The sequence below is a fragment of the Embiotoca jacksoni genome, unplaced genomic scaffold (genome assembly GCF_022577435.1).
Source record: "Embiotoca jacksoni isolate LCO1_2020_lvr unplaced genomic scaffold, fEmbJac1.0.p SCAF_61, whole genome shotgun sequence".
Taxonomy (NCBI): domain Eukaryota; kingdom Metazoa; phylum Chordata; class Actinopteri; family Embiotocidae; genus Embiotoca; species Embiotoca jacksoni.
The window spans coordinates 1,291,730-1,311,840 of record NW_027185416.1 but is presented as its reverse complement, the minus strand read 5'-3'; the positions used below and the strand labels follow the sequence as shown (position 1 = coordinate 1,311,840).

General features: G+C 42.9%; 1 protein-coding gene across 4 annotated transcripts in view; it reads left to right on the top strand.

Moving 5' to 3' along the window:
- Positions 1-2,920: 2,920 nt before the first annotated feature.
- vrk2 (VRK serine/threonine kinase 2) overlaps positions 2,921-20,111 on the top strand; it is a 29,511-nt gene continuing 12,320 nt past the window's right edge. For 3 of the 4 annotated variants that reach the window (XM_069174756.1, XM_069174754.1, XM_069174753.1), the window contains exons 1-8: positions 2,921-3,054; positions 4,524-4,658; positions 5,086-5,141; positions 9,716-9,785; positions 10,600-10,687; positions 12,224-12,332; positions 12,549-12,641; positions 13,500-13,632. In XM_069174756.1, coding sequence (XP_069030857.1) covers positions 4,529-4,658; positions 5,086-5,141; positions 9,716-9,785; positions 10,600-10,687; positions 12,224-12,332; positions 12,549-12,641; positions 13,500-13,632 — 679 coding nt within the window. In that variant the 5' untranslated portion in view covers positions 2,921-3,054; positions 4,524-4,528. Of the gene's footprint in view, positions 3,055-4,523; positions 4,714-5,085; positions 5,142-9,715; positions 9,786-10,599; positions 10,688-12,223; positions 12,333-12,548; positions 12,642-13,499; positions 13,633-20,111 lie in introns of those variants that run through there. The other variant, XM_069174755.1, reaches the window with a different exon arrangement.

Here is a 20,111-nt window from a genome sequence, read left to right as displayed (position 1 = left end):
GAACACCATGCAAAAATGTGCATTTTTCACTAAGTGCCACTATAGTGCTGTTGGATAGAAGCCATCTGATTTTTTTATGTGTGAATTAAGCAGAGGTCAGGAAAACATGTTCAGCTCTGGGTAAAATAACTCAAGTTGGCAGATATGTTGACAGGTGATACATTTAAATGTCATGGTTATTTCCATTAATAGCAGAACAGCAGTGTGTGATGATGTTGCCAAAATCAAGCACTACACAAGCTGGTGTACTATCATTTGAGTGTACTATATGTGAGTGTACTAAGGGAAGTCTGTCATTTGCAACACAGCCTCTGTCTGCAGCAGCTCTCCACTTCGAATAGCATTTTTCTTCTCTTCTTTGTCCAGCAGTAATCATCCTGGTGCAAATGGTCCCTGCAGATCTGATGGTCTGCAAGGCACTGTGTATGGACAGGAGCATCCATTTGTAGCATACCTAGCCACAGCTTCAGCATGTCTTTATCCAGTAAAGACAGCCTATGAAAACTATGTAAAGTTCACATGATTTGGAAACACAACTACATTGTACTCCCATCCTTCAACAACTTACTTTGTCTGTTTGCCTGTTTTGTGGCTGCTGGCTGTATATACGTATCAACACTACACTGAACTGATGATGCGCACATTTGTAAAAAGCTGTTTGGGAAGGACCATGCAGTTAAAAGCATTCCTTATCCCATTTTGTATAAACTCAGTTAATAGCAGGTATTCAGACACAACGTAGGCTCTATCGTGCAATAATTAGGATACATTCATCATAAGTGTTGTTCCATTGATCTTCAAACAAACTGTGCACCCGACTTAGAGCTGATCTTCAATCCAAAGCAGATCCAGTTTCCCCCAGGTTTCCCTGTGACTATCTGATGTTCAACCAGTGATGTTTTATTTTCTTCCTTTCATAGCAGAATCCTTGAGACTTAAATTAGGCCCTAAGGGTGCCGGTAGATCGATAGGCTCACTGCAGGTGCACGCTGACAGGAAAAACAAGAGTAGGCATTTGCCTCTCCTTTCATTGGAATAAAACACGCTTGATTGAGAGCGATGGGGGAGAGAAATGTGCGAGTTGGTGTCCACCACCACCGCTTCCCAGCGTTGCATTCTGCTCCTTCAGCCTGTGTTCAATTAGCTGGCTGTGGTATTAACCGTGTTGTACAGAAAAACGGAGATCAAGCCGGGTTACAACAGGGACGCTTGAATTCCTGAAAACAAACTGTTATTGATTTGTGTAAGTAAGTTGAATAAGCAGTATACAATAGGTTGCTTTCAAGGCCCAATCCAATGTCAGAAACCCGCAGCACCTCTGCTTTCATTTTACTGCGTGTTGCTGCTAACATTGGCTTCCCTTATTGACTATTTGGAGGATTTATGTGTAAGTGGTGTCCACTTTAAGTGTAACAAGAGTGCACCAGAAACTGAAATAGTAAGAAACTAAAAATCATGGACGACACCCTGAGCTCCTACTTCACTGGAGACTGCTACATTTTTACAAGGCTGATGCACAGGAGGATCTTTTTAAACAGAAGTTACCGACAAGTTCAATATTAACAGGTTTGCTCATAGATATACTCTTGTAGGAAGAAAAGTCCTCTTAATTTGGTACCTGCTAACACGCAGACTAATGAATTCATTTTATGGGAATTATCTGCTCTGTAAAGCACTTTGACCTATTATGCAATGGCAAAATTAAGTATTTAAATGAAAAATGAATTCTCAACATCAAAAAAATGATTGATTAAATTAATTAAATGTTTGATTAACTTTTTTATACAGCGACAGACTTCCCTTATATTTAAAAGGATTGACACAATCTATACCATATTATTGTGTTCAGAAAAGAACATTGCACTAATTAATAACAGCACATTTGCTGCAGCTTCTGCGTAGGTTATAATTGATCAATATTTGTTTGATTTTTTTTTTTTTTTTCATTTTATAGCAATGGGTTAGATTATCTTTTTTTAACTGTTTAATTATAACTAAAAATATCAATAATAATAATTATCAATAACTAATTTAATGTCTTAAACAATGTCTGGACAACGGTTGAAAATCAGCCATTGCCATATTTATAGTGATGTTGATTGAAGTGCATTGGACCTGAAAAATAAACAAATAAACAATTATATATACAGTATTTCATAAGAAAATGTTTGAGAAAATCGCATAATTGTTTTTGCTACTACAATATTTTTTCATAAAGCTTTAATCATCTTGGTACGCCTTAATTATTTTGTAAATCTCTGGTAGTGTCCCAACTTCCACATTTATACTCAGCATTTTAATATACTGGCATATTCGTCATGCCACACATTAATCCTTGGGTTGTATCTGTTCTGTCTGAGCTGTTTTTACCAACTGCTTAACAGACTATCTTCACTTAAAAACAAAACAAAAAAAACAACAACCTTAATGATAAACAATAGTATTGTAGTTAATTTATTTGACAGGAGAAAGTGCCATAGACACAATGACACATTGATCAATGGAAAAAGGAACTGTAAATGAGCTAGAGTTAGTCCTAATGGCTAATTCCTCCTTGTCCCTGGCCAGTTGTTAAAAAGGCCACCTAAAATTTGAATAAAATTACTTTATGGTAAACTTGATATAACATAAGTTCATCTTATAAATAAAATCATAATAAAATGAAGACATTAGCTTTAAAGTGAAGCCCTGGATTTTAAATAAATGATCTTGGTTTAGTCTCAAATAAACAAAATGACATGTTCAGTTTGTTACTCTGTCAGTTTAAGAGCACGAGACTGTATATTCACGCCTCCCTTGCCTCTCTATTGGCTCTTGATTGTTGTGAAACTTTTTCTTGCATACAATTGGCCGTGCGGCGTGGAGGGCGGGACATGTTTGAGGAAGTGAGAAGGATTTGGTTTCTGTTTTCGTACCGGGTATCGGGTAACAACAAGACATCGGCTTTACAAATAATTACGACAGTTTATCAGTGTTTTCCTGAACAGAAAGTGAAGACGAACGGCGTCATACCCTCTAAAAGTCGCTGCATATTTTTTTTTTTTTTTTTTTGGCGTAAGTCATATTTAAGATCCTCTTACTAGTTAAGTCAGCTGTTATTAGCTAGTTATGGGTCACTATAATATTAGTTGTCCAAACGTTTGTCGTCTGCTCAGTTCGTTAAAGCCTAATTTTATCTGCTATACCTGATATTTTTCTTCTGGGTCTTGTGTTTCATTTAACTAACCTTAACAAACTCCTTATCTGCAGTTGTCATATTAACTTGTGTCACTGAAACTGAAATAATACAGAAAACTCATTATACAGAAAACAATACAGAAAACAATGGTCTTATTAAGAATCGCAAAAGCCACAGACGTTTGAAATTGGCACCATGCTTCTGTCTGTAAGAATATTAATGCATAATACAGCGTCGGGATAGTAACGGCTGCTCGAATGTTCATAGTAGGCACCATAAGTGACATGAGTTGGGCATTAATGTGATTTGTGACCTGTGATTTGTGTGAAAGTTAACGGCATGTTTTTGAGCCAAATAAAGAGTCAGTCCTGGAGTTGTGAGGTGTACTGAACCCAGGACCTGAGCTAAGAAAGAGATCATCTCTCTACCTTGTCTCTCGGCTGCATAATCCCTCAACATATGTTATTTGGAAAAATACAATATATTGTGCTACATCTCCACACTTTGATTCCATCTCTCTCCATCTTGTATGCAACGCTTTCTTAACAGCCACACTTTTACATTTCTCACTTGTGCTGAGCTTCTTTGTTTGACAGGTTGTCATCTTTCAGTTTTGGTTTCCTGCCATTTCCATCGGAATTTTATCATAGAATGTCATTGTTTGAATGTTAGAGTTTAATACAAATAGTTAGTGTTTTGAAAAAGAATAGGAATCATAGTAATATAATCATTTGTATAATTTAGACTATTCCCCAAAGGGAAAAAGAGATTACAGAGCATCTTTTTAAGTCATGTTTTATTTGGCTCATTAATTCTGTTTTTTGAAAAAAAAACAAGTTGTTTCGATTCTTTACTATATTTATCCCAAAACACATATAAAAGAGTCAACCTCAGAGCAAAACCGAACTACATGCTCCTCAAATGTTGACAGTCTACCAATAGTACGGTAATTCACACTGGGCAGGAACTAAGCTTTAATTCCTAATCAATTTAATTTAAGTTCATTCCTACACCAGACAGTTAAAATTGACCATTTTTTAAAAGCAGTCTGTGGATGTTGTCACTCACTTTTACAGAGACCTATAATGATGCGGGGAAGCCACATACAAGCTGGACTCAGTGTTATTTCAGTTTTGTTGTCACATTAAGAGATTTCTGTTGCCTCCACTGTACAACTGAATTATCAGCGCTTTTACATTTTTTTTTTTTTTAATCTCAGAAGCGTATGAGTTTGTTCTGAGCTTTGGGCTCAGTCACATCACATGTAATCTGTTTTGCATCTTCTATTATTATTAGAGCTATATATTTCTAATATTTTCTTACATATTTTTGGTAACTTATCCAGTTTTCATGGCGCCACCAAGAAAAAATAAGTTGCCTAAACCACTCCCAGAGGGCTTCGTATTGACCGACACTGAGAAGAAGAAATGGAAGCTGGGGAAAATTATCGGTCAAGGTGGCTTTGGACTGATTTATCTTGGTAATGAGCACCTTGTGTCTGATGACATGCCTACACACACACACACACGCAGTAGGTAAGTACATGCATACAGACTGGTAGAAGAACTCCCTCTCATTCTCTGCCACATTTTGTCAGGGAAGCAGTCACTACTCTGTTTTGAACTGTGAGTTGTGAAAAGCTGTTTGAACAGAACAGATTCACAAATGTCAACACTTTTCATGTACTGCAAACAGTTCACTACCCCTTTAATCTATGAAGACATTTTTTATTCAGGTAGAATTTACTCAAATTTACAAATCCGTTAGTGCTGTGTGTTGTGTTTTTTGAAATTTCCTTCTAGTTTTCGATGCATCTTAATATTCCAAATGGCCTGATCTGAACCATTAACATCTTTATTCAGTACATGCCATATCATCCGAACCCTCTTTCTTCTGTCCCCTTCAAGCATCCCAGGACGTAGACAGACCGGTTGCAGGAGATGCTGACTTTGTCATTAAAGTGGTGAGTATCCGTTCACCAGAAGCAGAAAGCGATTGTTGCCATAGTTATTAACAATAACGTACGGATACATTGTTTGACGCAAAGTGCTGTTTCCTCTATTTTTTTGGGGAGTTCAACTTTTCAAAACAAGATGTGACTTAGTCAGCGCAAGGTGGCATTTTTAAAAAATTATGACCAAATAGAATATTTGACAATGGAGAAAAATGAAACCTACATCAGTGGGATGGTTCTTCCAACTTCTTGCGTATGCACTTCTTGTTATGGGGGGAGGGGGGGGTGTTTTTCCAGGACCCAAATGCAAGCTCGCAGACTCAAGGTTTTCAAGTTCCAAAAATACAGTCTTTATTGTCCAAAAAACAAACAAAAAACTACAAACCAAAAGGTGGCACCGAGCGTGTCCACTTTACGTCCAGTCGGGAGGGCAACTCAACCGACAGCTCCAGGGGGACACGGGTAACAGGGCAGCCGGCAGACCAGCGGAAGGGACGGCGTCAACAATCTTCCAAGCCGGGAGGGCAACTCCACCGACTGATGATTTTGACGGGGATATCCGCAGGAGACACAGAGGCCGGAGGAACGGGAACAGGTACAGGACTGACGGAGAGCTGACGGGGAGCAGACGGAAGACGGACGGAGAGCAGACAGAGGACGGACGGGTGGCTAAACAAAAATGCACCGACAACCAGAGTTGTGCAGGGGCAGGTTACATATAGTCTGGGGAGGTGATCAGGGAGATGCAGCACACCTGCAGGTGGTGATCAGGGGTGAGTGGCTGCATCTGCTGGGACTGGTGAGGGGCGTGGCCACGGGAGGTGAGGAGCGTGGCCACAGACAAAGACAGGGGACACAGGAGGAGAGGTGATCGGGGGCAAAACGGAGGAAAAAACTAAACTCCTGACAGTACCCCCCCCCTCAAAGGGAGCCTCTCGGCGACCAAAACTGGACCGGACGGGAGGAGGGGGGGACCGGAGGAGGGACGGAGGACCACACTAACACAAGACATGAGACAGGAAACCTAGGTGGACGGAAGAAGGCCACGGGGCAGGGAGGCCTGGGGTGACCGCTCTGGAGGACGGCCACGGGGCAGGACGGACTGGGGTGACCGCTCCGGAGGACGGCCACGGGGCAGGACGGATTCGGGGGACCTCTCCGGAGGACGCCCACGGAGCAGGACGGGTTCGGGGGACCTCTCCGGAGGACGATGACGAGGCAGGGCTTCGACCGCGATGGAGGACGGAGCGACGACATTCCTGGAGGACGGAGCTGGAGGCGGGGCGGTGACCGCGCCGGAGGCCAGAGCGACGACCGAACAGGAGGACGGAGCAGGAGGCGGGGCGGCGTCCGCGCCTGAGGCCGGAGCCGGAGGCACGACTTCGCCGGAGGACAGGGCCGGAGGCGTGGCGCCGACCGCGCCGGAGGCCGGGCGCCGACCTCGCCGGAGGACGGAGACGGGGGCGTGGCGTCGACCACCCTGGAGGACGGAGCCGGAGGCGTGGCGACGACCGCGCCGGAGGACGGAGACGGGGGGCGTGGCGTCGACCGCGCCGGAGGCAGCAGGGGCCGGTGGCGTGGCGACGACCGCACAGGAGGATGGAGCCGGGGGCGGGGCGTCGACCGCACAGGAGGATGGAGCCGGGGGCGGGGCGTCGACCGCACAGCAGGACGGAGCCGGAGGCGTGGCGACGACCGCGCCGGAGGACGGGGCTGGAGGCGTGGCGTCGACCGCGCCGGAGGCAGCAGGGGCCGGTGGCGTGGCGACGACCGCACAGGAGGACGGAGGAGGGGGCGGGGCGTCGACCGCACAGGAGGACGGAGGAGGGGGGCGGGGCGTCGACCACCCTGGAGGACGGAGCCGGAGGCGTGGCGACGACCGCGCCGGAGGCAGCAGGGGCCGGAGGCGTGGCGACGGCCGCACAGGAGGATGGAGCAGGAGGCGGGGCGTTGACCCATCCGAAGGCAGCAGGAGCTGGAGGCAGGACGTCGATGACCCGTCCAGCGACGGGGAACGAAGGAGCAGCATTACTGCCGCATAGGCCATGCTGCAGGTACTTGAGGGCCAACGCCCGGGCCCGGATGGCGTCCGGATCTCTCGCCGGCGCTGCGGGGGTAGAGAGTTCGTAAGGGGGACCGACGGGGCTGAGGGCTCGCCCGTAGCGACCGACGGGGCTGTGGGCTCGCTCGTAGCGACCGACGGGGCTGAGGGCTCGCCCGTAGCGACCGACGGGGCTGTGGGCTCGCCCGTAGCGACGGACTGGACTGACGGCTACATGTCCAGAGATTAAGGGCGCAGCAGGACCGGATGGCCGGTGACCCCGGCGTCGCCGCCTCCTTCTGGGGGGGGTCCCAGAAGGCCAGGCGGGTTCCCTCGAACCCAGTCCGGGGTTCAGCGGAAACCGTGTCATTCAGGCGGGCCTGATTGGAAAAATATTGAAATAAAGTCATGTATTTAGGATTCGAGTCTGTGGCTGCTGGGTCCTTCCTTGGTCGGTGCATTCTGTTATGGGGGGGGGGGGGGGGGGGGGGGTGTTTTTCCAGGACCCAAATGCAAGCTCGCAGACTCAAGGTTTTCAAGTTCCAAAAATACAGTCTTTATTGTCCAAAAAACAAACAAAAAACTACAAACCAAAAGGTGGCACCGAGCGTGTCCACTTTACGTCCAGTCGGGAGGGCAACTCAACCGACAGCTCCAGGGGGACACGGGTAACAGGGCAGCCGGCAGACCAGCGGAAGGGACGGCGTCAACAATCTTCCAAGCCGGGAGGGCAACTCCACCGACTGATGATTTTGACGGGGATATCCGCAGGAGACACAGAGGCCGGAGGAACGGGAACGGGAACAGGTACAGGACTGACGGAGAGCTGACGGGGAGCAGACGGAAGACGGACGGAGAGCAGACAGAGGACGGACGGGTGGCTAAACAAAAATGCACCGACAACCAGAGTTGTGCAGGGGCAGGTTACATATAGTCTGGGGAGGTGATCAGGGAGATGCAGCACACTTGCAGGTGGTGATCAGGGGTGAGTGGCTGCATCTGCTGGGACCGGTGAGGGGCGTGGCCACGGGAGGTGAGGAGCGTGGCCACAGACAAAGACAGGGGACACAGGAGGAGAGGTGATCGGGGGCAAAACGGAGGAAAAAACTAAACTCCTGACACTTCTGTTCAAGGGAAGCAGAGAATTCTTCACTTGTTGTTGATTTGTATTGTACACTTCCACTTGCCATTAACAGGACTGGGAGACTTAGTACATTGAGACCGGAGCGGTTAGTTTTAATTTAATTCATTTTGTAAATAAGTAAGTATCGTCATCCCTTGATATATGTTTTTGTGCAAATGATTGGACAATAAAAAAAGAGAACAAAACTCTCATTAAAGCATCTCTCATCTGTTTATCACAGCAATAAAGACACAAATCCACACACAAACTACAAAGATAAATTATTTGTTTCCTCGCAAGCAAAAATGCTTTTTAGTCAAAAACAATGTCCCCAAAATGCTTTGAAACCTTGAGACAAACCTTTCAACGTCAAATGAAATGATTGGTTCAGGTATTCATTCCCTTTTGCTCTGTCAAGTCTATTTTCCACACAAAAATGCACCAACCAAAATCAAAGCTTAAAAAAATATCTCAGTTTGGTTTTACACAGCCGTGATCGATAGTTTGATTACAGCAAGCTCACAAGAACGATTGTAGGAAGTCACTGCCTCCAGCCTGGAACCAGCCCATAATACAACCCCCCTGCAAACCTACTATTGTTTTAGTTGTTGCTTTTTTTATTTCCTCTTTTTGTTTGAATTAAACAAACAATTCAATTCAATTCAATTTTATTTATATAGCGCCAAATCACAAAACAGGTTATTTCATGGCACTTAACACATTAAAGTCCTTACAGCAAGACTTTACAACATTATACAGAGAAACCCAACAATTCAACAATTCCCACATAAGCTAGGAGGGAAAAAAACCTCCTCTTTAAGGGAGAAAAAGCACCAACAGAAGGAAGGAAAAACTCCCTCTTAACAGGAAGAAACCTCTGACAGAACCAGATAAAACATTTTAGTTACATTCCCTTCAGCCCAACAAAGTTCCCTACATTTAGGGGGTCTATACGTAACGGTTAAATCAGGTCTTCGATGCAGGTTGCCAGCGTTGTGCGTTGCGTCGCTATGACGTTAACACTCAAGAGTACGAGCATTGTTCGCTTTTACAACAGCTAAATGTGTCTTAACATTTACACTGCTGGTTGAAGGGCAAGCCAACAAAGGCATTGAGGGAAGACAAATGGTCCTCTCGCTTCTCTTAATCAAAGTAGAATTTCCCCTTGTTTGGATGGTTCATCCAAGTATTTTGGTAACGCTCCCTTTCATATAAAAGAAGAAAGACCAATAGGGAAAGCTTTAAAAAGAAAACCGATTGCAAAGGCAGTTGTATTTCGGCCAAGTGGAAGGATGGTCATTGGTTTAGACAGTAATTCTTATCACAATTTTACTTTGTAAATTTGACACAGACAGTTAGCCTTGTGCAGCTTTAACCAGTGATAATGAAATATTGAATACTGTGTGCTTGTACGTGCAGGAGTACCAGGCGAACGGCCCCCTGTTCTCCGAGCTCAAGTTCTACCAGAGGGCAGCCAAACTGGAGAGCAGTGAGTAGCACCACCCGTCCAGCGTCCCGGCAGCTCGCTGGAGCACGAGTGCGTTTGACTGATGAAGTGGCTGCAGACACAGAGGCTTTGCTGCCTGCCGCACAGTAATTAATAATAAGCCAAAGCAAACATGCACCTCAGTGGCAGTTGCACCCCCCCCCCCCCCCCACACACACACACACACACCTCTCCGTGCTTGTCTGAGCTCTCCAATGCCTTCGTTTGGAGAGGAGCAGGGGAGAGGAAGCCACTCACATGTAATGATGCCCGGCCCTCCGCTGAGCCCCTGACCACCTGCCAGCCTGGTTGAGAGCCAGTCAGGCCAGCCGCCATCAAGCCCTGAGCCAGGCCCACTGCTTTGTCTGGGGCCTCTCTGTGTGTGTATCTGCAGTTGTGTGTTTTTGTAGCCTCAATACTTTTAGATTGATATTTGTATGCAGGCATTCTTACACCTACAAGGACAAATGTGATTTCTGGACAAAACATTTGCCAACTTTTCATAGTTTGGATTTTTGTTCAGACTTCTCGGTGAAAAGGAGTAATGTTCGGGGGGGGGGGGGGGGGGGGGGTGACCGAAAGTCAAGGCTAGACAATCATAAAATTGTAAATGTGTAAGAAGTGGTCCAAAGCACCAGAGTTTCTGCTTTGTCAATGCAGCCATTGTGGTTCTGAGTTTTCATTTAGTTGGTGGTTAGACTCCTTTGACTCCTTCTTTTCAAACTCAAACACCCGATTTAAGAACCTCAGGTATTGGAATAATGGAAATATGCGTAGACGCATTGACGTAATTATTCCTCTTCTAATGTTGTTCCAGTGCAAAAATGGAAGAGAAGCAGAAAACTGGACTTCCTGGGCATTCCATCATACTGGGGATCAGGACTCGCTGAACATAATGACCTCAGGTACTGAAGCAGTCACTTGGTAGACAACGTTACTACCCCACAGCTCCGTTCCCTTTTTAAGCACTAAAACAACATGAGCACTTTCTCTGCATTTTCTGTGTGTTAGCCTACAGGGTTCATACAAAGTGAAACCTTGGACAATACTTCATTTGGATCATTATATTTTCAAGGTTAGAAATACGAGGGTGGATCGAAGCGTTCAGAGACAGCTCCTGTTGCACATGAACGGTGTATAGCACCGTGACCTGTGCGAAAATCTTATATCATCGGGAGAACGTTTCCAGGTTTCTTTGCGTGATCAACATTAGCACCTGAGTTACACACGTTTTTATGACCAGTGGTCCGAGAGCATCTGCCAAAATGTATGCCACCTGCCAATTACCTAACTAACTGAAACCTCATTGACAGAGAAAATCAACAGGTTTGTGCTTTATATACCCATCTTTTTAAATACTATTTGTGGCATTAGGCTTTGTTTATAGTGTTTGCGAGATTTGCAGTCGCAGAAGGTGTCCATGCAAACAACATGCTCCAGCTGTAGTCCAAAGCAGTACTCTCAAAAACGCTCAGAAATCCAGAGCGAGTTCAATCCCTTTTAATCCATAACAATTTCAACCTGTGTTCAATGTCTCCGTCGACAGAACCAGCAGCCAGCTGACCTGTTTTCATCCGGCTGAATCACGGCACAAATTTACTCCACAAAATATTGAACTGAGCCGTCAGGTGACCCCTCACTCTGCTAATACATACAATCAAAAATGTGTATGAGCAGCTGGTAAAATAAACAACCTTGCATTTTGCATTGATTTCTGTGTGTATGAAAGAATTCTATTAACTTTATTTTTCGCAAAAAGCTACACGACTAGACTTTTTTAACATGTAGGATCTTAAGAATAGTTGCTTGGCTCTTCTTCGATCACATTTATGTGCTGTAGTCAAAGGTTTTAATGTTGGTCTGCTTCCAGCCAGAGCTGGTCAACAGCTGACTTTCAAGGCCAGTTCTTTTATGTGTTTGTTTTGACCGCAATAGAAAAATCCAGATCGGAGATATTTCTGATCGGTTGACTCATTCAGTTTCAGATAAACTATTAACTATCCTCGTCCTAGGAATAATGCAGAATGGGTTCAACCTCCAGTATTTATTTTCAAGATGATGTCTATTTTTATTCATGAAATTTGTTTTCAACATTTTATTCTTTTCTCTTGATGAAATGTTTTTTTTTTTCCCTGATTGTCTTACATAATTTTAATCTCTTTTAGAAATATTTAATTATGTCCTCAATGACATTTTATGGCTTTTGTTTGTGAATATGATGAAAAGTATCCCTCTTGTTGTCACTTTAATTTTATTGACTGGGTAAATAAAACATTCTTTTACGGAACAGAATATTTCTAATGAAATTCCAGCAGGGCATTTTTTGCAAGGTCCTTTTTAAAAAACTTTGCCAAATGTCTGACTCAGTTGTACTTTCAACCCAAAAAAAACAGTCTGCATAACAGAAAAAAAAGGTTTTGAGCTTTTCCTCTCCCACTCAGTTATCGTTTCATGGCCATGGATCGACTGGGCAGTGACCTTCAGAAAGTCTGTGGGCGCAACGGAGGTCGACTAAAGAAGGCCACCGTGCTCCAGCTGGGTCACAGACTGGTGAGATAATCATCATGGAACTCCGGTCTTTTTCTGTTATTGATTGCTGGATGGAGCTGGAGCACCAGTTGCTCAGCTCACAAATCCACAGTCAAAGACCAGTTTAACACCCAATGACTCCACACCATGTGTTTTCTCTTTTTTTAATTTTTTTATTGCAGGCTGCTCATCATAATTTTCCTTTTGTCTTGTGTGTTTTTTTGGCTCCTCTGCCAGGTGGATGTTCTGGAGTATATTCATGAAAACGAGTATGTCCATGCAGATGTTAAAGCTGCCAACCTCATGCTGGGTTACAGAGATCCTGAACAGGTTAGACCTTTGTAGATCTCTGGTAATTATCCTGCACATGCATCATAGTAGGGCTTGGGTGATAGTGACCAAAAGTCAGATCCCGACATATTTTGGCTGAATGGAATATTTTTTATGAAGTGGGTTGAACATTCATTTGTAAGTCAAAGCTGCACATGAAATGTCACAAGCACTTTTGTTAACGCAGAGTGTAATTGAAATGAAATACAATTTCCGTGATGAAGGCGAGGCTCATAAAAACACTAGATCGTTAACTACAACAACCTCCAAGGAGCTTGGTTTTGGCCCCTCCCCTCAGCCCAAATATATGTGTAATTCCCAGCATGCCTTAGTTCTTTGTAACTTTTGAAAATAAAGCAATTAAATAAATAGGTCGAAGTGACTGGTAGAAATGATATTTACTTTTTATAAAACATAGTTTTGGAACATTTCAATGAAGACAGATAATGGTACATAAAATGGGCTATAATTCAAAACCTTTGGTGTACAAAATGGAAACAGATATATATTGTTAACAAGCTCCACTCTTTACACGTTGCAAAATAAAAATGTAAATGCAGTGTTTTTATGACCAACACTATAAATTGTGCCTGACATTAATATTAAAACTAAATATAGATGATATCATTTTTGCCATCTCTCAAAAAAACAATCTATATATTGTCAAAACTCAATATATTGCCCAGCCCTATATCATAGGTTCAGAATTAAGCTTTGTGCAAAGCACGGCATCAGCAAATAGTTTTCATCAGCTGTCCATTTTAACGAGGTTAATGTTTTTAAGAAGGCAAAGCAGATATACATTTTTTGCTGAATAGCTTTGTAACTATAATGTGTGTGTCTCGCTGTGTGCTGTAGGTCTACCTTGCAGATTATGGACTGTCCTACAGATACTGTCCTGATGGAGTCCACAAAGAATACAAAGAAAACCCCAAGAAGGGCCACAATGGAACCATCGAGTACACCAGCCTTGATGCGCACAAAGGACTCGGTAAGCCTTCCAATTCAGAAATAAAATCCCTGATCTGTGTGCAGTTCCACATGCGATGAGCACAGTAATGATCGGATTGAGTGTTACATATGATGATCTAGTTGATCATCAGAAATGATGTGCTGCAGAAAGCTTCACAGGACAATAGAGTAGTACCGGAGGTACGGGCCAACAGGGAGGTTTTGATCTTAGTACATCTATCTTAAAACAATACTCGCGTGCCATGTTAAAGTTGAAAGAGTTATCAGCTGCTGAAATTTCTCCTCTCCATACTGGCCATGATTCCTTCAGACTCCAGTAAAAGATATAGAAGACAAAATCCACAGTCCTAGAAAATGCGTTCAAAAGTTTAGCAAAAGCAAAAGCGGTCTGTTCTATGCAGCGCCAATGGCTGTCTTCCAACATTACGATCTATGGTAATGTTTTTTAACATCCTGGAATCTTTCAGCGTAATTTAAATAAATAAAATAAAATAGCCCGTAGTTGTAAATCACAAACGTATTTCCAGAAAAGCATAAGCAATTTGTTTTTGATTATAAGGTATATCCAGGCGTCGTTAGTTCCTATGGTTAGATTCTTGTTAAGTTCCAGACTTTGAAGAAAAAAAATAGGAAATTATTTGTATTAAGTAAAGAAAAGTTCATAAACTAAATAGTTCATAAACTGAAACTCAATATCCAGTTTCCTAGTAAGACTTAACAAAAAAGTCTAAAATTCTTTCTGGCATTGATTAAACCTCTAAAAACTCCTCACTAATCATTAAGATTATATACTCAGACGTTTTTTTTCCAAGACAGAAAATCCCTTAATGCCTTAAAGAGGCTCAGATGTACATCAACTTGACACCTTTGCCTTCATTTAATGTGTGAGGATCTATGAATATGCAAATAGTTCCCGCCTCTATCGCCACCCACCCCCTCCGCCACTCACCTGCAGTGACAACTCGGTGATGAAAGCCCCTCCCCCACTGATTGATGGGGTTGGTTCCTCAGGTTTGGAACGTATGAAACCCCGGCTGTCTGAATCTGACATTTCTACTTAATTTTAACAGACCGAGGGTCTCATTTATACAGTAGTGTGTAGGATCCATACCAAAAGTGTATGTGCACCAGAGCCAAAAATGGCTTACGCCAAAAAATATTAAAAACAATAATCAAATTTATAAAACTGCTCCAACGCTAACCTGAACGCAATTCTCCCTTTATAAATCACAGTCCACCTGGAAATGTGCAGAAGTAGATCGTCCTCATATTCATGCTTAAAGTGAGACGTATCATTTTACATATAATGATTGCATTAAATCTTTACAATCTAGATTCAATTCCCCACCTCACCATCTGCATCGGCAGTTTCACCTGTCTCTAAAATGGTTCTTATATGAAAGGTATTGACGTCAAGTTATGAATTATTTGTCACTTACCTGATACATAATTTACTTTTTTTTTGTCTTAAAACTCAAATAACTTGGAAACAAACTTTCACCATTTCACATGTGTCAAACAGCACAAGTCTTTCTTGGAAGAAATTCACAAAAAGAAAAATACTGGATTTTTATGTCAATATTTGTTGTCAGGACAAAACACCGGCAATCTGTCGACAAACAACTCCCACCACAAAGATAAACTAGACTTGATTTGTGTGTTCCGGATTGCTGATTTCACTTCTTACAAAGTGTAGGTAAAATGAGAGGTATTCACAATTAACAAGGTATTTTTTTTACAATATCTTTATCAACCCTTCTATAAGCTCTGTTCTTTGAGTTTGCAGTCAATACATGCAAAATAGTTTTTCAGCCCGCCACCCTCTGCCTCCCTTAGCTGATATTGGGAACACATTAACTGGCAAATTGCATACATGCTCCCTCTCTTCATTGACCATCGATTCTCCATCCGTGGCCTCCGCTGAATTGCCCGGCCTCGTCTCTGTTTAACAATTCCCTAATTAGCCGGAGTCATAACCTGCATCGTGTATTCATCCCCCCATTAATTAAGGGCTTTGATGTTTGGTTAGAGCGAGCCCGAGCCACAGATAACCTCTATGAGCTCCACGCCGACCAACTTCACTACCCGCCGGTTCGATACTGCGAGTTCGAATGGCTCAGACTGCCTAATCACACCAGCACGGTTTCTATCAACGTGATCAATAACTGAAAGAGGGACAGAAAGTGTCCTGTCAGCAATAACTATCAAATGGAGAGGTTGTCGATTTTAATAGTATTTTGAAAAGAGGAAGGGAAGGAGCAGCGGAGAGGTGAGCGATACAATGTCTGATTTGCTTTTTCGGGCTTTTTTTCTACATGAGGCAACATAATGTAAATGTTGTAATTAAGCCTCGGGCAAATGCTGGTGTTGGAGCTGCACAAATGATGCAATCCTTACACAGACAATGATAATTATTGTCACAAACACACGTCCAAGCCTTTACTGCACTCATCCTTCAGAAAACTGAACCCCCGTCCAGCTATGACGAAAGCCTGACGATGATGTCGTCACCTTTACCACCTGCTCAGATACACGGATGAAAACAAGTCAGTGTTTCCGCTGGGCGTGGAGATTATGACCAAGAACCAGACCCCTATCTGCCCTTCGCTGACCCGACTGGCGTCAATCCCCTACAAAGATGTTGTCACGTTGCCATGCTGAGGTTTGGCGAACACAGCTGGTGAGTGGCAGGCCTGTGAACTCCAGAGCTAAACGGTGTAATTACCGCCATTCGGTGGGCGGACAGCGGACAGACGACCGTCTCCAAACGACAAGACTATGAAGCAGAAGGGTTAAGAGTGCGACACCGCAGCGCGCTTTAGGGAAACGGAATAACAATAGGAGAAAATTAACAGCAACACCATCGCTTCCTCACATCCCTCCAAAGTAGTTAGAGATGGTGTGTGTGTGTGTGTGTGTGTGTGTGTGTGTGTGTGTGTGTGTGTGTGTGTGTGTGTGTGTGTGTGTGTGTGTGTGTGTGTGTGTGTGTGTGTGTGTGTGCGTGCGCGCGCTGTGTTATGTGGGGTGTCATTCATATATGCTCTGTGCATGTCCAAGCTTCCTTTGAGACATGTTTACCGCGTTGTCTTACGTGTACATACATGCAAATTTTCCCGCGTTGTCCTGTGTCATCTCTAATGAGGGCAAAACACATTAAATACAGAAGAGCAGACACACAAAATGCTTTTATGAGCTGCGATAACGCGCCCAGAGCATGCACAGAGGGCAGCGACGTTAAAGTAGTTGTTGATCTTTTTAATTGTTAATTCATTATGGAGCTCTGGGAGTTCCAACACTTATTCCAGTGTTAGTATTGCATGTATTTTTCATCTTGATTTTCCTTTAACGGGTTCTCAGTAACAACGAAGCACAGTGTAATTATTTGCAACCACAGCAAAACCTCACTGTAATACTGACTTAATGCTTACTTTACACTACAAGGGGAAACAGATCTAGCTCGTTATCAAAGTCGTTTAGATGAAGTGGAACAAGGACAGTTTCATATTTGGAGCGCGTGTATTGTTGACACTTGATGCTGTTTTCGCTGTGTACCCATTCGGTTTAACAAGTAGCCATGAAAGCGATCAGGCAGGATAAGTTTCACTGGTGAAATCTCTGTGCTTTGCTCCCCGTGAACAATGATTTAATTCAATCAAGTTAATTTTATTTCTGACTTTATAGCCTATGCAACAAATGACACCCTCACACTCCAAATGTTAAGATCCAACTCTGCAATAGTTATTATTGAGTTATTCCTTTATGCTGGCGACAGCCGAGGCCAGAGGCATTGTGTCTCCGCATTACATGATATCTCAAGAGGGTTTCGAGGGGATTTCTTGAAATTTGGCACAAACATTCACATTGAGTCAAAGACAAACTGATCAAAATTTGGTGATCAAAGGTCCACGTGATCTCACAAACACGTTTGGGACCATAACCAAGACTTCATACAATAATAATGACAAAATTTCACAGTCAAAGGTCAACTTTACTGTGAAATCATAATGGTCTGAACGTAAATCTGAAACCATTCATCAGTCACTTGGCAGTAAAGCAGAGTGGTTTGTTGTTTGTCATCTGATAATGATGGTCAAACAGTTACAGGTTCACTGGAAGGAAGCGAAACAGGATTTCTCTTTTGATTTGTCATGTTGGCACATGGAAGATTGACATCGCAAAAAAATATGTAGAAGTTGTCAAATTAGTTAAGAAAGGCATTCACTGAGGCTAAAATGAGGAACTGTGTAGTCCGAGTTTTGCATCAGATGGTCGTCTCTCAAGGAAAAACACACTCAAGAAAAATGGAGAGAAAAAGTAAAAAATTGTAGCAGAAGCAATACACGTCAACAAATTGTCTCCCACAAAGTGGATGTGACAGAATGGATTATAATCTATCTATAATCTATGTCAAAAACTACGTAGAAACAACACGTGTGTTTTTTTTTTTTATGCTAACATGGAAGATGTTATCCAACATCACTATTCTCACCACCCTTCACCAAATCCAGTTTTGAACCAGCTCCTCCATTCAGATCACCTTCATTGATTGTTTAGCCTCCCTGCTGGGTTTAAGCAGTTTAGTGTTCTGGGATAAACCCTGAGTTTTTTTTTTTTTTTTAGGCACAACATTTGTTTCCTTGAAGTGATTTCCTTTTAGCACCCATTAGATGTTCAGACTGTCCTCACTGCATTCAAATGTCTCCACATTGAAGAACATAACATAGCGATGATAAATCTGAGTACTTCAATTATAAGGAATTTTTCAACATGTAATCAGATTACTGCCCTCGTATCCCTCGTAATCTGGTTGTGTGTGCCATTGACCACGCTTCAATTTTAAACCAGACTGTTGGCTGTGGAGGATCAATGCCGGCCGCAGCTCAGGGAGGAGATTTCTCCCATCTGATGGAACCAGTCGATAGGTAATTTCTCCCGAGACGCGTGGTGGCCGTTACAGTATTGAACTGCTCAAAGTCCCCGGGCTCGACCCCTCTGGATGGACTTGGTCGCTAAGTATTGATAGACCTCACGCATTAACGTAGACCCATGCAGTCACACACACAATCACAATCAAACAGAAATTGCTCTTGACTAGTCTGAAAGAAGTCTTGGGAAATCACACTGGCATCATTCGTAATATTTTGTTCACAAAAATGAAATTCCTCAACATTAATGTGTGTTCAAATCCCTGAAGTACTAAGGTGCTTTTGGTCATGAATTGTAGAAAACCTTCGTATCTCCACACTCTTACAGGGCAGGAACACAGCTGATTGCTGAGACCTTAGTAATTGAAGACCTTGATGTTAAGCATATTTTGGGGACAGTAGTTCTTCACAGTTTGTCTATAGCTGCTCCGTATGAATAGTGCTCTCCAGCAAGAATTTGGCGCTGCTTTTCTCAGTCATTGCATCTGGTGGAAAAAACAACAACAACAACAAACTCCACCAATTTAGCACAATTTAAAAATTTAAAAAATAAAATTTAATCAAAATTTATTCCAGGAATAGATCAAATCTTTTTTTTTTTTCCAGACCTCTCTTTTTCTTCTCACCACCTCCAGGTTACAATGCTACCACACCACTGATAGTTCAGTGGGATATTTGGGTCTGTTATGCTTATGGATGTATTAAAAAAGCTGAATACGGCCACTTAGCCTGCTAATATTTCCCAGTGGTGACCTGCAGTATTGCAACAAAGAATTATTTTTTTCCATAGATCACAATTGTAAGAGGCAGTAAAACTGTTGATGGGGCACCTGCAAGCGAGGTTAGGCTTCACTCATTTCATAAAAAAAAAATTAATCTATGGAGGTCTCTTTTAAACTTTCCTAGGGCAGAGGAAAAGCAGTTTTATTTTTACGACACCACCACAATGTAAAGTCTATGTGATGAGTAATATCCATTTGCCTTTAACACTTCCATGGTCATGCTGGTTGTAACTTGGGTAACTGCAACACAAAGTCTGGTAAACTTTCAATTTGGTACAAACATTCATATTCCCCACAGTATAAATCCTACTGACTTCGGTGACCCCCTAATTTTTCTTCCATCACCACAAAAAGGGTGACATTTTTTGACGAGAGCGATATCTCTCAATAACTATGGGATGTACTGCCATGTACTTTGATGAATACATTTGTGCTTTCCAGAGGATGAATCATGATGAGTTTGGCGATCCCTTACCTTTTCTACCAGCACCACGATCAGGTCAAAATTTCTCCCTCAGAACTAATGACAATCCAGTCAGCCCCATCAGTTTAGGGGCTGATTAGTGAATGTCAGAATTTCTATCACGCATGAAATATGGTCAATATGAAAAACTGTAAACTCTAAAGCTTAGTGTGTTCATCCTTGTTGCTTCTAAGCCTTTTAGCAGGACTGCAATACCAACCACTGCCACTGCCAACGCCACTTTTACATTTACTTTGGGTTCCCCGCAGACCCCTAGAATACAAAGTGAACCTCCCCCACTATCATCACCATCATGCTATTCTACAGT